Raw genomic sequence first — 20,215 nt, forward strand, 5'->3', positions numbered from 1 at the left:
GTAAGAAAAATTAACAATTCAGACAAAAAAGTACAAGAAATCCATGAGATGAATGGTGGCATGAGATTAAAGAAAGAGAGAAGCAGGTGTTTCTTTTTCCTTCTAACCAGATACTTATTTAAGTATAAAGTAATCCAGAAGATCTGGTGGGATTTTAGTAAAATTTGTGTAGAACAAGGAAAAAAACCCAACTTTTACAAACTTAATGGGTATAAAATCCCACACTTGGGTAAAGAATACAAGAACAATGGTGGGGGTTTTTTTTAGACTTAGCTACATATGTGGCCCATTAATTATAGCACTAGAACACATTATTCATTTCCTTAGCTTCCCATTGTTCCTGTGACTTGTTATCCCTGCCATATCATTACGGATCTGAAAAGAGGGAATAGTAATATATGATTGCTCAGATTGACCGACAAAGGGAACTACGATCTTCTAGGTCCCAGAAAGGAACCACAACCTCAGGACTTGTACATCCAGTAATAAGATCGGGGTCTGTATTCAGGCAATAAATATGGCATCTTTAAGAATTATGGACTGAATTATGATTGCCTGAAAATGGAGTATACTGTTACAGGAAATAGTGCCAACTATAGTAAACCCGGTGTATGATAGAAAATCTATCAGTTCAGGCACTTTTAACTCCCACATCCTGTGATTTCTATGAATTATTATGATTAGCATTAATTGAGGTAACAGATCTAAATGTGCCAAAAGTAAGGAGCTTAAGGTAACACGTCTAAATGGTGGCACACACTGAGCCTTGCCCGCCTCTTTTGGCTTCTGTTCATTCTTGGAAGCGAGGACTATGCTGAAGTTGCTTGTTTTGGCAAAGCCTGCTCCTTTAACTTGATCTCCACCCTATTTCTAGGAATTCAGCCCCTTTCATGCCTGCCAGTCCTCTGAGCTGTGTGCTGTTTTTGGAAGGCCAGAATGCAATTCTCTTATAAGTTCTATGACATACTTGTACGAGTTGCCAAAATGTTCTATGAAACCTGAGTGCCACATAAATGACAGCAAAATCAGGCCATTTACATGTAGCTTTGGCTATGGGTTTTGTATGATTCCTTTCTAGTCCCATATTTGCACGATCAGCTTGCCAACATTTCTATGAGAACCTATTATTTCAGGCATTTATAATTTGCTCACTGTATTCCCCACTGAATATTAGTAACAAAGCTCACAGTCTGGATATCTGTGTCAAATTTGGGGAATAATACAGTGACACCAGTGACTAGTACTTCTCACAAGTGAAACTAATAGTTCTTAGCTGCTCCAGGGGAGGTTTAGGTTAGACAGTAGGATGAAATTCTTAACAGAAAGGGTGATTAGACAGTGGAATGGGCTGCCCAGGGAGATGGAGTCACCGACCCTGGAGGTGTTTAACAAAAGACTGGATGTGGCACTGAGTGCCACGGTCTGTTTAACACAGTAGTGTTTAGTCATAGATTGGATTTGATGATCTCTGAGGTCTTTCCCAACCTTGTTGATTCTGTGATTCTGCCGTATCTTTATCTAACTACTTTTAACGCTTGCAAAAAAGTCCTCAAACTATAAAACCTACAGAACTAGTTACTGTTTTGCATGTGCAGTAAAACGCTTTCAAAAGAAATCTGATTATGTATTTTAACAGTGGGCAGCGCCCGGGACCGACGCCCGCCCCCAGACACCGCCCCAGCCCTCAGCCCGCCCGCGCACAGCGCCCCTGGCGGCGCGGCGGCCCCGGCGCAGGCGCGGTGCGTTTCCCGGGGCGGGGCCGGGGCCGCTCCCCTCGCCGCGGAGTGGCGGCCGCGGGTCACGTGGGGCAGCGGGAGGGCCCGGGTGCTGCCGCCGCCGGAGAACGTGAGTGCCGGGAGGGGGGCACGTTGGAGCCGCCGCCGCCACCTCCTCCCCGTCCCTGCGCGGCGGCTCCTCCTCCTGCCGTGCTCTCCCATTCTGCTCTCCTCCTCTCTTGCCTTTGCCGCCTCCTCCCGGCGGAGAGCGGCCCCCCGGCCGTGAGGGGCGCGGCCCACGCCCGGGGAGGGCCGCCCTGCTGAGCCGGGGGTGCCCAGTGCAAGCCCCAGCAGGTGGGGTCTGGGCTGGGTCAGCTGCCCGCAAGGTGCGCTCTGTAGGAAGTTTTCCTCCGCAGAGCTTAGCTCGTTCCCCGCCGCTGCAAGGAGTGGTGGTGGGAATTACGGAAGTGAAGCGGCCGCAGAAGTCGAATCCCCAATATTTCACGGTTTCACAGCCGTTATTTTTGTACGCATACTCACCCTTGTGCCTGTGGGACTCCGTTCGTGGGAGCGCTCTCGGTGCGCAGGAGCAGCCGGGTGTCGGGAACCCGCGGGGCTTATCCGCAGCCACACCCGCACATGTGCTGTGCTCCTCACAGCCTCCGCAGTTTGGGTTTGTTGCTTTCATTTACCCCATTTTCTAAAGCGGTATTTTTTACAAATTCTGTAAATAACTTTTAAAAAAAAAAAAAATCAATAACTGGCCAGAACTATATCCCTTCCTTTGTTAAAACTACGAAACAAAAAAACCTACCCCCAAAAACTGCAAATAACTTGCACCTGTATCAAAGAAGAGGCAATGGCAAGTGTATCTTGGCTGTATTTGGTAAGCTTTCTTACAGCTGTTAAAACACCAAGTTTAAGTAATTCGGGTATCTATAAAATGTAATTAACAATACCTGAGCTGGTTTGATTTCCTGAAATAGCACAGTGATGTTCTTCCTGGAACTGTTTGGTTTTTTTTTTTTTACTGGCATAGATTGGAGGTGTTAACAACAGTAGTATAACACTAATACTAGAAAACATATGTTTCTGAATTGTTTGTAGATTTAACCAATATTATTTAAAATGGATTTCTTCAAAAAGTAAGTTTCCCGTTCTTCCTTTCTCCTACACACTGCAGACAAATTTTCCCTCAAATCTACCAAGGAATGCTAAAATTGTAAAGTTGTTGTGCTTCGCACTTCTGAAGTGGAGTCAGGCAATCTTTGATGGTTTCATTTTTAATAATATTACAAAATTCTTAAGATAAAGGAGGATGCTCTTCTACAATTATACGAGTGTAACAATTGCAATCAAATGGAAAAAAACCAAAAAACAAACCCCAACCAAAACCCAAATCCATGACCTTAATTAGAATTAAACGTCTGTGAAGTTAAAACTCGTCTGTGGCCTAATCTGAAGTTCACTGTTGTTTTGATGTATTTTTATTTTAAGCTGTGACATCCCCTTACCTTTACAAGTACAGTGATATATTAAATATTTATGACTACTTTACTTCTTCAACTTCAATTAGTGTAGATGTATCCTGGTGTTTTGAGAGGCGGTTACTAATTATTGTCTGTTATGAGAGAGATTGGACCTAGTCCCTTGGGTTCTTTCCTGTGAAAGCTGTCTCATTTATTTTGGGATAAAGTGGCCAAAATGATTCTTGGCATGTATTGTTTAACATGTGTATATTTTATTGTGGGTAGTAATTGTTATGCCCTTCAGAACACATTTTTAGTTTTAAATTGAAGTTCTTAGTTTAAAAGCTTATTTTGTTAAGGACTTCCTCTTTTAGTGGTGGTTAAGAGGATTAAAAATCTGTAAAAGATTTTCAGTTTTCATGCTGAAGCAGATATAAGACACAGAAGAACTTCTCTATTCTAACAGAAAACTTTGAATGAAATTTAAAATGTTGCATAATAAAAAAAAGACTGTGATCTAGCCATTTATGAGGTCATTTAACATTGATATTTAACTTTGTATTGTCTCAGCAAGGGAGTTATTGACTTAAATAGTTTTAAAACATTTTTATTATAGATGGGTGACTTCTCTCACCAAATTCTGAAATGCTGTGTCTTTTCAGTTCACCATTCAGTATTCCTTTGTGAAGGAAAGCCCTTTAGATGAATCCAGAAGTTGTTCTTTATGAAGTAATTAATTTTATAATTTAAGTCAGAACCTTCTCTTTGTTATGAACTATGTAATTTACTGTACATTTCAGAGCTTGTTGTGGCTGACAGCTTGCAGCTGACCTTGTCCTTGCATACTTATTAAATATAAACAGGATGATTCATTATGTTTCAGATTTTTAGGGTTTTTTTTCCTTGCATTGTTTTTTTTTTTTTCCCCTTGGTCCTTTTCCTCACCCCCTTCCAAAGTCTGAGGGCCACAGTAAAAGTGTTTACAGTTTGCTCCTGCTTCCTTTGCCCTCCTCTTTTGCCCTAAAAACAGTTTCTGTCTTTACCGGGAGAAGCCTTTGTGTCCTGAGACTGGTATCTTCACAGACAAGTAGTGTGGGCCTGTTGAGGCTTATCTGTATTGTGGAATGGTTTGTCCTTAGGATCTGATACTCACCCTTTATGTTTCAAGTGGTTTTGATATTAGTTTAGCTCTAATCTGGATGTGTAGGCTGAATGCGCAATTTTATTTCCAGAGTGTACTTGATTTTGCATAAAAATAAATCAAAATTTCAGGGTGGTTATGTCTGTTTTGGGGGGAGCAAGGGTACAGGGAGATTCTTTTCCTCTAAATTGAAATTACAGCTATAGGAAAAGAGAGTAGGACATTTCATTTTAACTGGTATTTACTAAAATATTTACTTTATTACATGAGTTTTTTAGTAATGCGAAGTCATAATATTTTATGGTTGCCAAGTGAGTGAGGGGGGTTGTCACAGTAAAAAGTTTAAATACTTTTTACTTGGTTAGTACAAAACAAACAAACAAATTCCAAGAATATTTAGTTCAGATATTTATTTTGAGTAGGTGACAAAAATGCAGACACGTGGCATCCTGGATGCAGGACAAATGTCCATTTCAAGTCTATTCTGGAAATTTGTACATTTTTAAGTGGGTGGCATGTTTTCAAAAAAAAAGAGAAAGGAAAAAGTGCTTCATTCTTTCAAGCCTCATTCAACTCTAATAAACAGAGTAGAGGCTGAGGAGGAATGTTCAAACAGTTAAAAGCTCTGTGTGTTTTAAGGGAGTTGCATTCCTAAAGGCTCTCAAATAACTATATATATCTTTTTATATCTTTTTCCTTTCAACTCAAACACATAATGTGTTTTGGCTGACATTTTTGATTGCTCCCAGTAATGGGAATGGTTTATGATAACTAGCACTGTTGTAATCATGGTGGAAAGCATTCCCAGCCCTGTTCCATGATTATTGTCTGGATATGTGCTGGATGAGGGTTTCTTTTTTTGGGTGCATGGGTGTTATAAGTACTTAAATTGGAAATTTAAGAGTATCAGAAGCAGAGATGGAAGCTTTAAAACACAAGACTATATGGCAATTTGAACAAAACGGTATGGCAAGATTTTGAGGTTTCCACATAACTTGCATTTAAAGGATGTTCACTTTTAAATTCTAGCAGTTTTTGTGTCGACTGTTTTGTGATGAAAAAGGTGTAACTGTGTCAGCGGTACAAGAAAAGCCAGAGGTCTGGGCAGAAGACTATAAGAATATTTGGGGGTGTTGGTCTGCCTGATACCAGAGCAAGTAGTGTGGAAAAAAAGGAATGACATTGATTAAACTTGTGATTAACTAAGGGTTTGGGTTTTTTTTTAATGTTGACTTTAAAGTCAAAGACTGACAATGTTAATTATCCGCAATGACCAATTAACACTTTAACAGGTTGGTTCATTTAAGCTTTGTGGGGGCTACAGCTGTGGTCTCTGGAGTTAAATTGTGATCATTTGAAACTGGGTTTGGAAGGCAGTTATATGTTCAAGAGGCCTGGTATAAAGTACATTTCTGGTGTTTTCACTCTGTTTTGGACAAGGCTCAGACATTATGCAGCATCTCCATGATAATAACGTGGGAAAAATGCAGTGACTTTCATTGTAATGTAGCAAATACATTTTACATGCATTCTGGTTTACTGCAGTTGTTTTGAGGATAAAAAAAACCAACTAGGTTGTTTTTTTCTTCTCTTAAATTGCTACAATAAGCATGAATGTGATTTAAGGAGAAATGCAGAGACTAGAATACTTAACTATAGGAAGTGACATTAATTAATTCTGTGTGTGAACTAGCATGGAGCTACATGCTCCTCTCACTTCAGGATAAGCAGAGAAGGTAGGCTGGCCACTACCTTGTTGTCTTTGATGTTCCACCCTATCCTGGTCTCTCAGGTCCTTTTGCTGTTACAGGGTAACATCATCCAGAGGTGCTTTCCTTCTTTTCCATGTGCTCGCTGACTTCATGAAATGCAACTGAATCAAATTATTAAGAATATTCTGAATACCTAAGTAAAAATGTTCAGTAAAGTGTTCGCAGGCATAGCAATAGTCTATAGAAATGTGAAACTTAGTAAATCCTGACAGACATAGGGGAAAGTTAAATTTTGCATCTTGAGCTGTCCTTTATAAATGTCTGGTTTTTCCTCCTGTCCTCTAGAAGAATTAGATTGTTGCTTGTTTATCTAATAAAAAAGCTGAAGAGGAATCATTTCATATGATGAATTGGAAAGGCATTTAAATAAAAAATGAATATATTATCAATTTTAACTATTTTGTGTATAGTGATAAAGAAGGTTAATGGGGTGTTGAGAATTTTGTATATATCTCAATATTTCAGGTGGTTTCATTTGAAACCTGCTGGCAAAGTTTTGAAGAGTAACTGTGTTTTGCTGGTTCTACATAACTGATACTTAACGTGGAATAATGTGTTGTGTATCTTCAGTAGTTCTGCAAAGAAGGGGCACACTGGAGGGGAGGAGAGGCTGTGCTGTTGTTGGGCCACCTTGCAGAGTTTCCAGAAGTAAAAGTAGGACTGGCCAAGTTGGGGTAGCCCTTGGAACCTGCTTGAAATCTTGCGTCTCTTCCCGTCTTCCACAGGTGGTTCCATGCTCTGGAAACTCCACGTTCCCCTGTGCTGTGTTGTCCTGTGCAGCTTCCTCCCTTGTCAGTTCCTGTCAGAGTAACTCCGTTTCTAGCCTGATCTATTTCTGTAGCTCTCTTTAATCCCATTTTTTACTGGCATAAATAAAGCAGAGATGAAAATTTTGTCATAACTCTTTAAATTTTATATGCTGATTTTGTATATGATTTCCTTCTATGGTTTTCTTTTCTCCATCACATACTTCTAAACTGAAGTCTTTATCCTAATCCCTAGGAAAGCAGTAACAATTTTCAAACTGCATGTAGGAGTACTTAGCTGCGTCTCTGTTACTTTTTTGAAATCGTAACTTAGTTTTCAAGCTTAGCTTGTTTTGAATATTTGTAAAAGTTGGAAAAATATCATTAAAAAAATTGAAATATGTAGCAAAGATAGGAATCCTGGAAACGGAGACTCTAGAGTAGAATTTGAAACTGTTTTCCTTCATGGAATTTTAATTATTGAATGAATCAGGATTAATGAGAACATGTTTAGAACACCCAGGTACTTTATGGATTAAGTAAAGCCTGTCCAGGGATGTGAAAGAGAGGTTGCAGACTGCTTTTTCTCACAATGTTTGCCTGCATTATCTGTATAAATCTCCTTTTTTGTGTTTTATGTAAGTTTACAAATTCTGATTTTTTTTTCCTCACTTGAATTTTTGTTCTGATATATAAAAGGTCTCAGCTGGTTACCTTGATGAATTTTTTTGTGTTTAAAAAAACCCAAAAACAGTGATGAGCTTTAAAACACCCCTATATGTATATAACAAGTTACCTTCTTTCTTTCAGAATTTCCAAAACTTGCATGGTTTTGAATTGAGCAGAAGACTGGAAATCGGAATAATCTTCACTTTTATTTGAATAAGAAGTAATAATGGAACGAAGGCAGAGAGGAGTCAGTGCTGGACTGCTTTTGCTGCTTTATCAAATTTCTCAAGTTGGACTCCAGAACATTCCTTGTGTTACTCTTGGGGTACTTGTACTGAATATTTTTCTCTTTCTGAATCCTGTGAGGCCACTGTCTGAAGTGTGTCTCAGTGTAAATGAAGCTGTCCACAGAAAGAACTGGCAGCGTTTGCTGCTTGCTCCTTTCCACCATGCAGATGATTGGCATTTGTATTATAACATGATTTCCATGCTTTGGAAGGGCATAATGCTGGAAAGAAAGCTTAAGAGCATATGGTTTGCCTACATAATTGCAGTATTTTCAGTACTGATTGGAGTAGTTTATATGGTGCTGGAACTCCTGCTTGTGGTAATTCTGGATGATCCTTCCTATGAAATGAATTGTGGAGTAGGTTTTTCAGGTAAGACAGAGGGTTGGTCCAATTTACATATGTAAAATTAGTATGTATAGTTGCTATATAACAATAATTGTTAATTGTAGAAAGTGGATATGTGTACATCTGTATGTATGATTGTCATGTCAGTAAGGTTATCCTATTTTTCAATTTAAGGCATATACTCTCATTAAGGCATATACTCATTTCATGTTCTTGTGACTGACAGGGACTTTACCTGAGAACATGAAAATATCATCATCCTGGTATAATTGTGTTTTCTGTGTAATATCACTGGTTAATTGAAGTCTGAACTCTGAATTTTCTGATGTCAGTAATGCTCATCAGGTGGCTTCTAGAAAAGCCTGTTAGTTTAAAATTACTCGTGCCTGTCTTTGGAGAGACTCCCTTAGTTTTGCTTCTGATAGCGACATTCAAAAACCTGATTGTCTTCTTTAGGAGATCAGTTTCAAGTCAGTAAACTCCTTCTCTTTACAAAAGTCTGCAGTCAAGTGGAAAAGTGGATACTGCTTTCCTGGACAAGTAGGGGATTTCCTTGCTGTCGGTGGGACCTAGCCTTAGAAGGCAAGCCCTCTTTTTCAGCTTCTAAAAAAGCTGCTTCAGCACCTCTGAGGATTCCTTGTGATATTCTGGTTGGTATGAGTTGGAACATCCTGGGAGTTGCTCTTCTGGACCTCCAGATATTTTCTGGTCACCCCCCTTTGGTAACAAGATGTGTCCAGTTCTAGTATCAGCCTTTCTGGGGGCTGTAGAGTCCCTGAGTGCAAAATCTTTCCTTGAAGGGTTCGGCTGCCTGTGCCAGTCTCGAAGTGTCCATGCCAAGACTTCTACTTGTTCATTTTTCCAAGATTTTTTCAGACCACTGTGAGCTTTCTCTTTAGAGGAACTTTTTCATAGTACTTCCAGTAAGTTCTCTGAATTCATTCCGTCATATCAGCTGGTGGTTGCATGATAAAACAGTTGCAGTCAGTTAAATATCAATGATTGTTTACTGTGGTTAAAGGTGATTTATTTACTTTTTTTTCAGAACCAAGTGATTCTGAAGTGTGTGTAAGATGATTTTCCATTAATTCAGAATTTGAACCTACTGTTGAGCTTTACAAATCTTTGGTTTTCAGTAGTGGCTTTCCTCAACTCACAGAACATTTTTTGAGTTCACTAATTTAGTCAATTATTTCCACTAGAACTCCCCTTTTGAATTGTTTGTATAGTTTTGAATACCTGAATAGCAACAGTGAGCAGGCACACTAAAAAGCAGCTTAGATTCGGCTGTTACACAAATGCGTAATTTTTATATCCTTTTTTTTTTAAGTCACTGAAAAAACAGAACTGTTGTTCTGGCATGCAGTAGTATGCTTCATGGTGCTTTGAAACTTCAGGGTACTTCAAATTGTTTGCGTTTCTTTATTATTTGTGCACAAGTACTTTTCTCTTCATGTGATTTCTTCTTGTTTGCAGGAGTCTTATTTGCTTTGAAAGTTCTAAACAACCATTATAATCCAGGAAGAGTTAGCAGTGTCTTTGGATTGCCGATATCCAGTAAATATGCTTGTTGGGTGGAGCTGGTGGCTATTCACTTAATCTCCCCAGGGTAAGTGCATTTAATATTTCAAAGAAAGGAGAAGAGATTTGGGCTGCCTGGAGTAGTTTGAAATGTATCACGAAGTGTGAGTAGTGTTAGCTGGTATCCCAGTGCAATGTTAGGGCTGCAGTCTGCTTTTTCCTTAAAAACCTCTACTTTGAGTACATCTCAAAATAAAAATCTGAAATACTGTTCCCAGAAGGTGTAACTGAGTATTAGAGGGAAGATAACAAAAGCTGGTGGACAAGGAAAAGGGATGTGCTTTTTCAACAAGGTAACTAAACTACTACACCATAGTGCCAAGGGCTTCATTAGCTGAGCAGCATTCCGCTGTTTGCTTGCCATTTCTGTCCTAGCCCACTCTGGCTTAGTCACTTATGATTTACGATAGAATTATCATCCAGAATTCTGCAAATTTTGTGCAATGTCACTGTCCTGGTGTGCTGCTGGTCATCTCCCTCAGTTTCCTTGTGTGTTCTGTGCCAGAACAGTTCATTTGCCCCACCTCTGTGAGAACAGGGCCTTGCTCTTCTTTGGCAGTTGATTTTTGTAATCCTATTTGCAAATCAGTTATTTTCCTGTGTAATATTTTGTAACTGTGCATCACACTGGAGAATATGTGCAAAGTAAGACACAAAACCTATGAACTAGCAAATCACAGTTTATATGCAATTTCCCACTTTTGAGAAAGATTAAAAAAAAAAGAGCTCAGCAATACTGAGATGTTCCTTGTCAGATACTATGATATACAGATAGAAGATTTCCAGGAGCAGAAGGAGAATTCAAATATTGCTTAGGTTAAACACTGGTTTTATTGCTTTATGGCTGGCTGCTTGATTGACTGCAGCAAGGATTAAAGACAGAAGAATGCTCTGCCCAAATGCAGTTTTATTTGTGAGCTGCATGGCATTGTTACAAATATAAAACTAAAGCTTTCAGTGCATTAAAAACATTTTTCTGAAAAATACAAACTGTTGTTCTAGCTGAACATAGTTTTTATTTGGTGATATGTTTAACAATACTGTTTATTAGTAAAGAATAGTGAAAGAGTGTTATGTATGAAGTAAAACCGTATCACACTGTTTATGGTAGAGGAAAAACATCATTTCAGAGATTGGTGCTGTTCTTTTTCAGTTACATTACTGTAGAAATGTCTTTGGGTAGAGAGTGGATAGGAAGTCCAGAAATAATATCAAAAAATGTTTCATAATTTCATGGAAGTTTAGATTCCTGCCTCATCTAAACCTCTACAGTGACCTCTACAGAGGGCAATTTCACAGCACTTAAATGATAATGGGGGCTACAGAAAACAAGTAGTGAGCTCCAGAAATTCATGTCCTAGAACACAACATGTTTAATTAGTAACTGCCAACTGCCTTGCAATGAACCATAGCAATTGTAGCTCTCACAGTATTGCTCTTAAAAGCTCATCTGTATGCTCAGGGCAAGCTGTAATATTTGAAGTGTATGTTTAACTGGTTCCTTTTGTAGACCAAGTTGCATAATTTAGTTTTGGATAGCTAAGAGGTCAGTAATTGGGGCAGAATTCTGTCCAGTCAGAAAGCCATGCAGTAAATTTGGACCTGCCTTATTGAATGGACTGATGTAGCAGGTTCACTTGAGAATCCATAACCAATGGAAGATCCAAAAGTAATATTGAGCCTATTGGAAACTTTGATTTGTGTTCTAGGAGAGGATTTAGTTTACTAAATTTAATTATTTTCTAATATTTATTTCTAATAATCTAATAATTATTTCTAATTATTTTCTTTCTCATTAATGTTTTTGTTTTGGAAAAATTTTAAAGTGCATTCAGTATACTTCTAATCTTCACCTTCCATAAAGTAAGGGTATTGAGATGTAGGCTTTGCTTAGCAGTCCTTGGGATTATTTGCTTAATGGAAGAACATATATGTGAAAAGTTACTTTCTGTTTAATCTGTGCCTCTTCCAGAACTGGGCAGATATCTGAGGTGAATCAATATCATGTTGGAGATTTCTAGAGTAGGTGATTTTTAAGTATTTTTAATTTTCTGAGGTCAGCTATTTTCCAGGTGAGGCATGCATTTTTCATAAATCTGTTCCAGAAAAATCTATTTGGAAAATTAGTTCCTTATAGATACTTTATTTTGGTAACCACCTTTAACCTATAAATGTTCACATCAGCCTTTATGTGTTACTCTTACGAGAGTTGTTGGTTACTGATGAGAGAGAACTGCAACTCTCCATGGCAGGATACAAGTTTGTGGTTAAGTAGGTGGCAAGAGAGTGAATTTGGATTTGGTCTTTACCTTCCTCTACTGACATGTGCATTTTCCTGTCTCCTTTTACCACTGATGCACAGGAGTTGTCTTGGCTTGAGCGCTGGTGCCATCATCTGTGTAACTCCTGCGGATCATTGACCTGAATGTAAAAATTGATGCAAATATTATACTTTGTACATTAAACAGAGGTTTCATTTCTACTTTATGAAGGAAAAAAGGCTCATTTTAGCTCATATTATTTATTTTTTTTGACAGCCAATATAAATGAGTTATTTCTAATTGCACTTTGTAGGAAATTTCAATGTTTAGTGTATTGGCTTCTGTAACTTCATAATAGAGACGAAAAATTTGCAAGTCGTGTTTACATCTGCTTAAATTCAGAAGATTTTCTCTTAATTTATGTTTAAACACAAAAGAGTTTAACTCTTTAACTTGAATGCTGAAAATTGATTTTTGAATTCATAGAGTACCCCATAGTCATGGCAATAAGTGGAGCAAATCTCCTTATTTACTATAAACGTATGTTTCTGGGTTGATTTCTCAAGACACTCCAGAGCCTTTTCATTCTGTATACAAATGGTAATGATATTTTTAAAAGAAATTGTTAGCATGCATGGAAAAGAATTTGGATCTCAGCATTTCAATTGTTCTTTCAATTTTGAAGGCAGTGTGTGACAAAGATTGCAGTGGATCTGCATTCATGCTTATCTCAGACTAATTGCAGGATTGCATTGATAAAAATGCAGTAGAAAGTACTGTGTGCTTTCACTCAGAACTGTAAATGGTTTTGGTAAGATCTACCCAGACATTACAATGTAAGTTACTTTTTAAAGCTTAAAACCAGTTTACTCATTTGGTAAGTGTTTAAATGCTGTTAGGGAAAGCATATCCTGTCCTTTAAACGAGCAATTAAAATGGTCTCGCCAATTAGTTTTTTCAGGATATTTGTTAAATACTTTTCTGGAACTGTTTTCCTCCCAATTTAAAGGTAGTTACAAAAATACTTGGCATTATATCCTTGCAGGCCGGTAATTTCTCTGTGCTTGGTCTCACTCAAGGACTTTCTCGGAGAAGTCTCAGGGACTTTCTCTTTACGACAAATTCTGCACTTTCCCTTTTGTATCCCTATGAAAAAAAGGCTCCCATTACTCACAAGATTATTTTATCTTCTAGGACTTCTTTTGCTGGGCATCTGGCTGGGATTCTTGTTGGATTGATGTACACTATGGGACCTCTGAAAAAGATCATGCAAGCCTGTGCAGGTATATAATTTTGTTGAATTTACAAAATCTGCATAAGAAACACTTTTTTTTAAAAAATTCAGTAAGTCTTGCATATAGAAATTCAGACCATTCCAGCAAGTTTTTAGACAATTAAAGATACGCTCATTTTATTAATGCAGAAGAAAAACCTCAATTCTTTTTCTTAAATAGGGATAAGAACAATTAAGAATAAATGTGACTTCCAGATATTTTTACGTAGAGGAATACCTTTTACCCTTCTTTTTAAGTATTTATTTAGAGCATAATCTTTCAGCGAAAGTGTCACCTCAAATGAAGTGTGGAGAGGCCATAAATACATGCCAGAACCAAATGTTTCCATCTTGATTTCTGCTGCTTGTGTCCATTCTAATGGAAGTCTCTACAGTTTGAAAAAGGTGGTGGGATGCTTAAGAAATTGTTACTGTAATTTATCAAGCTTTCCAACAATGCATGATTACAGCTTTTCATATTGTAGAAATACTTAATTTTTTAAAAAGATTGTATCTTTAGACATCTTTAGTCTTAAAAATTGTTTTAAATACAGCCCTGCAAACTTTTAAATGAGCACTCTCATAAATACCAGTGTTTTAATTGGAAGTCTAAGCCCTGGCACAAGAGCTGTGCTGGGGTTGGTTGGCAGAATATTTGGCTTTTTATGACTGACTACTTGATAGATTGAGTACTTTATTCATGATTGTTCCATCAAATTGAGCACAGATACGGTGTTTGTATAGTGGGGAATTATTTGTTCAAATGTGTGTGCTCTCTCTGGAGGTTTGATCACAGTTTGGATATAGTCTGTAAGTCATGTATGTTCAGCAGTTGGAAGGGATAAAAGGACACCAAAGCATCAGATTTCCTGCCTTGCTGGAGGGAACAGACGTCAGGTGTCCCATTAGTTAAAGGTTAACCTTGCCTGATTCTGTGCCATGGGGGAACTACCTGATGACTATAGAACAGGCGAGCATCAGCTCAGCTGCCCGGGCAGCTTCAGCGTCCTCCAGCCTTGGACTTGGCAAGATACAGCCCTGACTGGGTAACCTCCTCTGATCTTCTCACTAGCCCTGCTCTGATTTGGAGTTGGACTGGGGACCTTCTGAGGTCCCTTCCAAACTGACTTTCTCTGGGAGTCAGTGATGAACCCCACAGTACTGTTAGGGGAACCTGCCCTGCTGCTGTGCAGGTTGCTGTGTGATGGAGAGCTGCAGGAAGCTGTGTTCAGTACACCGGTCATTCTTTTTCTCCTATGTAGCATAGCAAGAATAATGCAGTGTTGCTCCAGTCCTCAGTTTTCTGTGCATTAAACATTATTACTAATGGACACTCTCAGTGCAGAAATTTTTCATTATATGTCCTGGGGAGAATGTTACAGGTTGGTTTTTTTTTCTAGTCTACATAGATATGTTGCTTGAACATGGGACACTACTATAAAATCTGGAACAACATACAAGCTTGCAATAGTATATTCTCACACTGATGCCAAAACAATCCACAGGTACCTGTGACTGATTTCCTGCTTGTATCTTATGAAACAGGCTCTTAAAGAAAGGGTACTTTAAATTTGAATTTTGTATTCTGTAAAGAAAATATGGTTATTCTAACGGTATATGCATTATTCGTTTATTTAGCTGGCATTTCTTTCTTCACTGAGCCTGACAGGCCAAGGGACTATTACTCAGGTAAGTGCTCTCACCCACTTAACCAAAAACTTATTCCAGCTTTAAAAACAGTTTTTGCTAATGATTAGAAAACCTATAGGAGAGCTGTATAAATGGAAATATATATCGTATGCAAAATATTCTGCACATGTATACTTGCTTAGCTTATATTACTTCTCTGGGCATGTCTCTCCTCTTCAGGCAAGTGTGTGGATGGATTTTGTACAAGAGGCTTAAGCCTCGAATTAAGGTCATGACTTCCTAAAATGCTACCTCAGGGAAATACCATCCCTTTTGCACAAGGTGTAGCAGTGGGAAAACTGTGTCTACTGTTTCGGACATGGGTAAATCTGCCCTCGTCTGGCAGATTTATCTGTTCCATTCTAGGGTGGATTTTCCCTTCTGACAAGGATCTTCTTCCTTTGAACACTCTTTGTAAATGAAGTAATTTACGTGCAAAAAGCCCTTCCTCACCAGATTGAATTTAGGCCATCTTCAGTTTATAGATGGATAGTTGGAGTACTGGCACACTGAGCGGAGCATATTTGATTCACTTCTCCTGCAGAACACTGAGTCATTGCATGTGGAGTGTACAGAAATAATAGGTGGAGTCCTTGTCCGTGAGGGCCAGGAGAGGCTGGGAGAAGGGCTCTGTGTGTTGTATCTGTGCTAAGGGATGCATATCCTGGCATCTCTTACCTCCTGCAGTGATTTATGCTCTTTCCTAGGCATCTGCTGGAAGAACAGGATAAATACATAGTGATAACTCTCTCAAATATCTGCCAGTGTGAAGTGGCTTGTGGCTTAAAGATGTTCTCAGCAGAAAGTTTTATGGGGGAATTTTGTCTTTAATAGCCTGTGGTAGGTCCTTCTTCCATCAATTTGTCAAAAACTCTTTGAATCGACAGGAACATTTTTAACACCTACATTGTTGCAAAAGACTCACAGTTTGTTTCCTGGTTTAGAATCTGCCATTTTTTGGTTTGGTTTGAACCTGCTAACTGCTAATTTCATTTGATACACATTAATTCTTCTTTGGAGAAGGAGGCTAAACCTTCATTCTTTGGGTACTTCCTTTCTTAGTGGTTTTTTAGGCTTCAGTCCTATACTCAGAATGGTCATCTTTTCCCTCAATTTGGAAAGTTGGAGTCTGTCCGGTTGCTTATAAAAATTTTTTTTCACACATTTGATCATTCTTACTGTTCTCTGATGTTTAGTCATGCAGGATTTTTTATTTTGTGTAGTCTTTTGTAATTGAGATGTGCTTACCTTGAGCCAAGTTTATAGCTGCTTTTATTCTCCCTGATGGATTTTGTCTTCCATGATCTATCTCCAATTATATTATTACATTTAATAATTCCCACAAGCAGGCCCTTGAATATTTTTGAAACATCTGTTTTGTAATTCCGAAACAAAAGATCTTAGCCTGCTTTCCTCAACAACAGCAACGGGGATTGTTCCAACTTTAAAAGTATATTTACCCAGGATTTTCATTACTCTAATTTACTCTCAAGTCAAAAAACATTTGATTTAAGGGCCAGTAAAGAAATAAAACAGAATTACTTCTGCGAAGTGAAATGAGAGGTGAGCACAGCATGGGCAGCAAGCACAAGTTACCTGTTCCCATGGCTGGCAATCTCAGCCCAGTTAAAGGTGTTCACCCAGCTACAGGTGCTGCCCAGCCCAGCTGCTCACAGATAGTGAACCTTCCTTCAGTATCCCAGAGTAGCAGGGTGGATGGGAACTCAAAAGATTTATATTGGAAAAAGTACTTCAATAGCAAATGAAGATAAGAATTTGTACTTGACATTTAAACTCTGTAATCTGTTACAGCCACTGTACAAACACCAGCTGCTGAGAGCTTGGGTGGGTGTACAAGACCACCCTTGTGAAGGAGGAGCAGATAGATTCTGAATAAGCATTCTGTTTGCTTTTCCAGCTCTTTTTGAGTTGGGAAAATGGAAGAGATTTCATGTAGTAGATCTGCCATGATGGGGAGGGGGAAAAAAAAGCTTTAGTGTGCTGACAAGTAAGTCTGGGGTTTTTTTGCATGTTTTCAGCAGTCCCCAAAAGCTGTTACTTTGAGTTCTTTTGGACAAAAGAGAGATGGAGAGAGTTAACCTGAATTATCCTGTCTTCCAAGTTTGCCTTTAGATATAACCATTTAATTTTTTCTTTCTACTAAATTCATTTGTCTAAAATGACTTACAACTGCAGTTAAGAAAATATATATTTGTTATGTTCATTCCCTGTGCATATACTTTGTCTTTCATCGTATTTGCAGAAGTCTTAATGGAAGATTTAACCTTTTGCTTGACGTATGATGTATGGAATAAATTTGGCCATCTGTGAATTAAGAAAACTTGATCTAGTGTCATAGGCTAATGATGCATATCTTGATTAGTTTTTCACACTCTGGCATTGCTGTGTTATTACTATGTGCCTCTAAATACCAATTTAAATAGAAAAATAAATGTTTATTTCAGAACAGATTTCCTGAAACAGTACAAGGAAATAGCTTTAGAAGAAAAAAGGTTTTAAGTGTAATTTTAACATATTTAGCATTTAGTAGCTGAATTAGGTTTTCTCTAAGTACAGTTCATGAATAAAGTATTAAGACATTTATTTTGATTAATAGGAACACCTTGAACATGTCAATGTTACCAAACTGTCTTGTTTTAAAAGATTACAGCACTTAGAATTTGCTGGCAGTGTGAAACATAAAACATAGAAAAAACTACAACAATAGAACAAACCTAAAATACAGCATCCTTTTGCTTTCATCAGATAATTTCATTACTTTAGTACCAGGACTTTACACTCTTCATGCATGCAGTTTTGAAGCCTCCAGAAAATAAATTTATAGCTGAGAAAATTTTCATTCAGATTAACAAAAAGCACAGGAGAGTGACAGGAGTATGTGAAGATTGCATCAGAAGTGTATAGACGAAACAGCTCCATGCTGTCCCTCAGTCAGATTTCACTGCAGGTGTATGCGAAATTTCCTAATCTCAGTTGTATGTTCCAAGACAAAAAAAAATTGGAAACAGACAGAATGTGTGTGTATAATGTATACATGTATACATACATCTATGTGCACATACATGTGTATATAAAATTAATGTGGGGATATTTGCAAATACAGAGGAATATATATAATTCTGTGTGGAATTTTGTGCAGTTACTCTGTTCAGTTTTTCCTGCTTTTCATGTATAACTTTCAAGACAGAGTATTGCTGGTTTTATTTGTCTAAAGGTTCTAGAGCTCAGAATATTTTTATTCAGCACAATCATTTTTAAAAAGAAATTATTTATTTGTCCTCACTTTGTCATCTGTATTTGTTATTAACCACAGAAACTCCACAAGTTTCACCTGGAATTGATAGAAACAATGAGAGAAAACAAGACTATCATTGAAGTTAATAATCTGAAAAAAAAGGAAGTGGCCTGCTGTACTTGTTTCATGCAAAAATATTTTTCTTTCCTAAAAACTTTCCTAATTTTGAAAAACCTTTGTGTAATTTTCTGTCCGTTGGAAGAAACTGGCAACCTTGCTGTACTTTGGTTCTTCAAAATCCCTTCTTCAGCTGTGTGGAAATTAAAATATCACAAAAGCTTTGTATTTTGAAAATACAAAAATGGAATAGAAAAATGAGGCTTTTCTCCATAGTTTCCCTCAGTTGAAAGGGGGACTTTTTTCCATAATTTTTCTCAGCTTAAGTTTTCTGTGCTCAGGCAAGATCAGATTGTTAACAAGAAGAGAGTCTTGCTCAATTATCTAGCCAAGTAATTTTTTTCCCTTTTGAATCCCGTGTGTTTGGGTGGATAATGGCTTGTGCTTGTGTTTGGCCAACTTTGCAAATGGCCAGAAGTGGTTGGTTGCCAGCAGTGCAGCAGCAGTGAGTGTGGCACTGGAGAGATCTGTGCTGTGGTGGTTTTTTGCAGGGCAGATTTAGCTGTGCGATTGCACAACATGAGTTGTATTCAGCACTGCAAGAATTTGCAGGAATCTTTCCCCATGGCTTCTCTAGATCCAAAGGTGACTGAAATTTATGATGACATTGGTTTATGGGCACTGGGGGAAAGGGAAAGAGACGTGGGAAGAAAAAGCCTGAACCATACCTGTTTTCTAGTGATACCAGTAAAGTGTCCAAGTATTGACAACTAAATGTTAAAAAGAGATGATGAAAACTGTCCTTCAATTTCTGTGTGAAACTTCTTAATAATAGCAAATCTGTGACACTTAGTATAACAATTGTAAGAAATTGAGATGCTTGATCCATCTTTTTTCTGCTGTTCTTTTCTCTCCTGTTGCCATGCTGTAGCTTTGTAAATTAGAAGTTAATTCATGGCATATATTGTATAAATAATTGAACCCTAATAAATTTTTTCTTTCCCAAATTAATTTGTGGAAGAAAGATAAGAAGAAGATAATATCTGATTTCACACCTCCTGAGTAGCAGTAATTTATTTTATTTTTTGATTCATTTTACAGAGTATTATGGCTATTATCCAGATTATCAATACAGAGCTCCAAGGAGCTACTTTGATTATACAGGTGGGCTTACTGAAGAAGAACAGCTTGAAAGAGCAGTGCTAAACAGTCTTAATGAAAGAGGTAGGAATTTTGCTGCATTTTTATCTCTTAAGTTGTGATTCATACTGAAAGGGACTCAGGAGGGAAAACAAAATGTATTCCTCATGACTTATTTTTGGACATATCTTGTAATTTTGGGAAGGAATGGGTATAAAAGGAGCTTTACTGTAAGGGATACTGACTATTTTACTGTCTCTTTAAGATGATATTTTGCATAATTTTTAACATTGCGTTTGAGAAAGAAATCCTTCAAAGCTTTTAATATTAAGCAGTTTGAGATGTTACTTGCAAGAATGAGCCATGTGTGGAGTTGTTTTTGAAACTACCAAGAGAACAGAACACAAATAAATATGATAAGATTATGATAATATAAGTAGACAGTATGCACTTTAAAAGCCTTTATGTATCAATGTGACTCACCTGCAACTTTCATTTGTAGCCTTAAATAATCTCCAACACTCCAGGCAAGTATGTATTTTTTGTCTGCTTGTTTTTGAACAAAGGTAAGTTTTGTGCTGTAAGAGAGTATGTGTTTTTTTGGAGAATGTCCTTACATGAAACGCAAGAATGAATTGCAATAGTACGACACTAGAGACTACTGTGGCAAACCAAGTTTCACTTTTAACTTCCCTGCCAACAGCAGCATTTCTTAACACTCTGGTAGTGCCTGGTGTCAGTGCTTGTTACA

General features: G+C 37.8%; 1 protein-coding gene across 7 annotated transcripts in view; it reads left to right on the forward strand.

Moving 5' to 3' along the window:
• The first annotated feature begins 1,804 nt into the window (after positions 1-1,804).
• RHBDD1 (rhomboid domain containing 1) overlaps positions 1,805-20,215 on the forward strand; it is a 28,742-nt gene continuing 10,331 nt past the window's right edge. For 2 of the 7 annotated variants that reach the window (XM_048314763.1, XM_048314764.1), the window contains exons 1-7: positions 1,870-2,601; positions 6,668-6,822; positions 7,654-8,171; positions 9,624-9,756; positions 13,184-13,272; positions 14,901-14,951; positions 19,426-19,548. In XM_048314763.1, the coding sequence (XP_048170720.1) occupies positions 7,739-8,171; positions 9,624-9,756; positions 13,184-13,272; positions 14,901-14,951; positions 19,426-19,548 (829 nt within the window). In that variant the 5' untranslated portion in view covers positions 1,870-2,601; positions 6,668-6,822; positions 7,654-7,738. Of the gene's footprint in view, positions 1,846-1,869; positions 2,602-6,667; positions 6,823-7,653; positions 8,172-9,623; positions 9,757-13,183; positions 13,273-14,900; positions 14,952-19,425; positions 19,549-20,215 lie in introns of those variants that run through there. The other 5 variants (XM_048314758.1, XM_048314760.1, XM_048314761.1 and 2 more) reach the window with 5 other exon arrangements.

The sequence above is a fragment of the Corvus hawaiiensis genome, chromosome 10 (assembly GCF_020740725.1).
Source record: "Corvus hawaiiensis isolate bCorHaw1 chromosome 10, bCorHaw1.pri.cur, whole genome shotgun sequence".
Taxonomy (NCBI): Eukaryota; Metazoa; Chordata; class Aves; order Passeriformes; family Corvidae; genus Corvus; species Corvus hawaiiensis.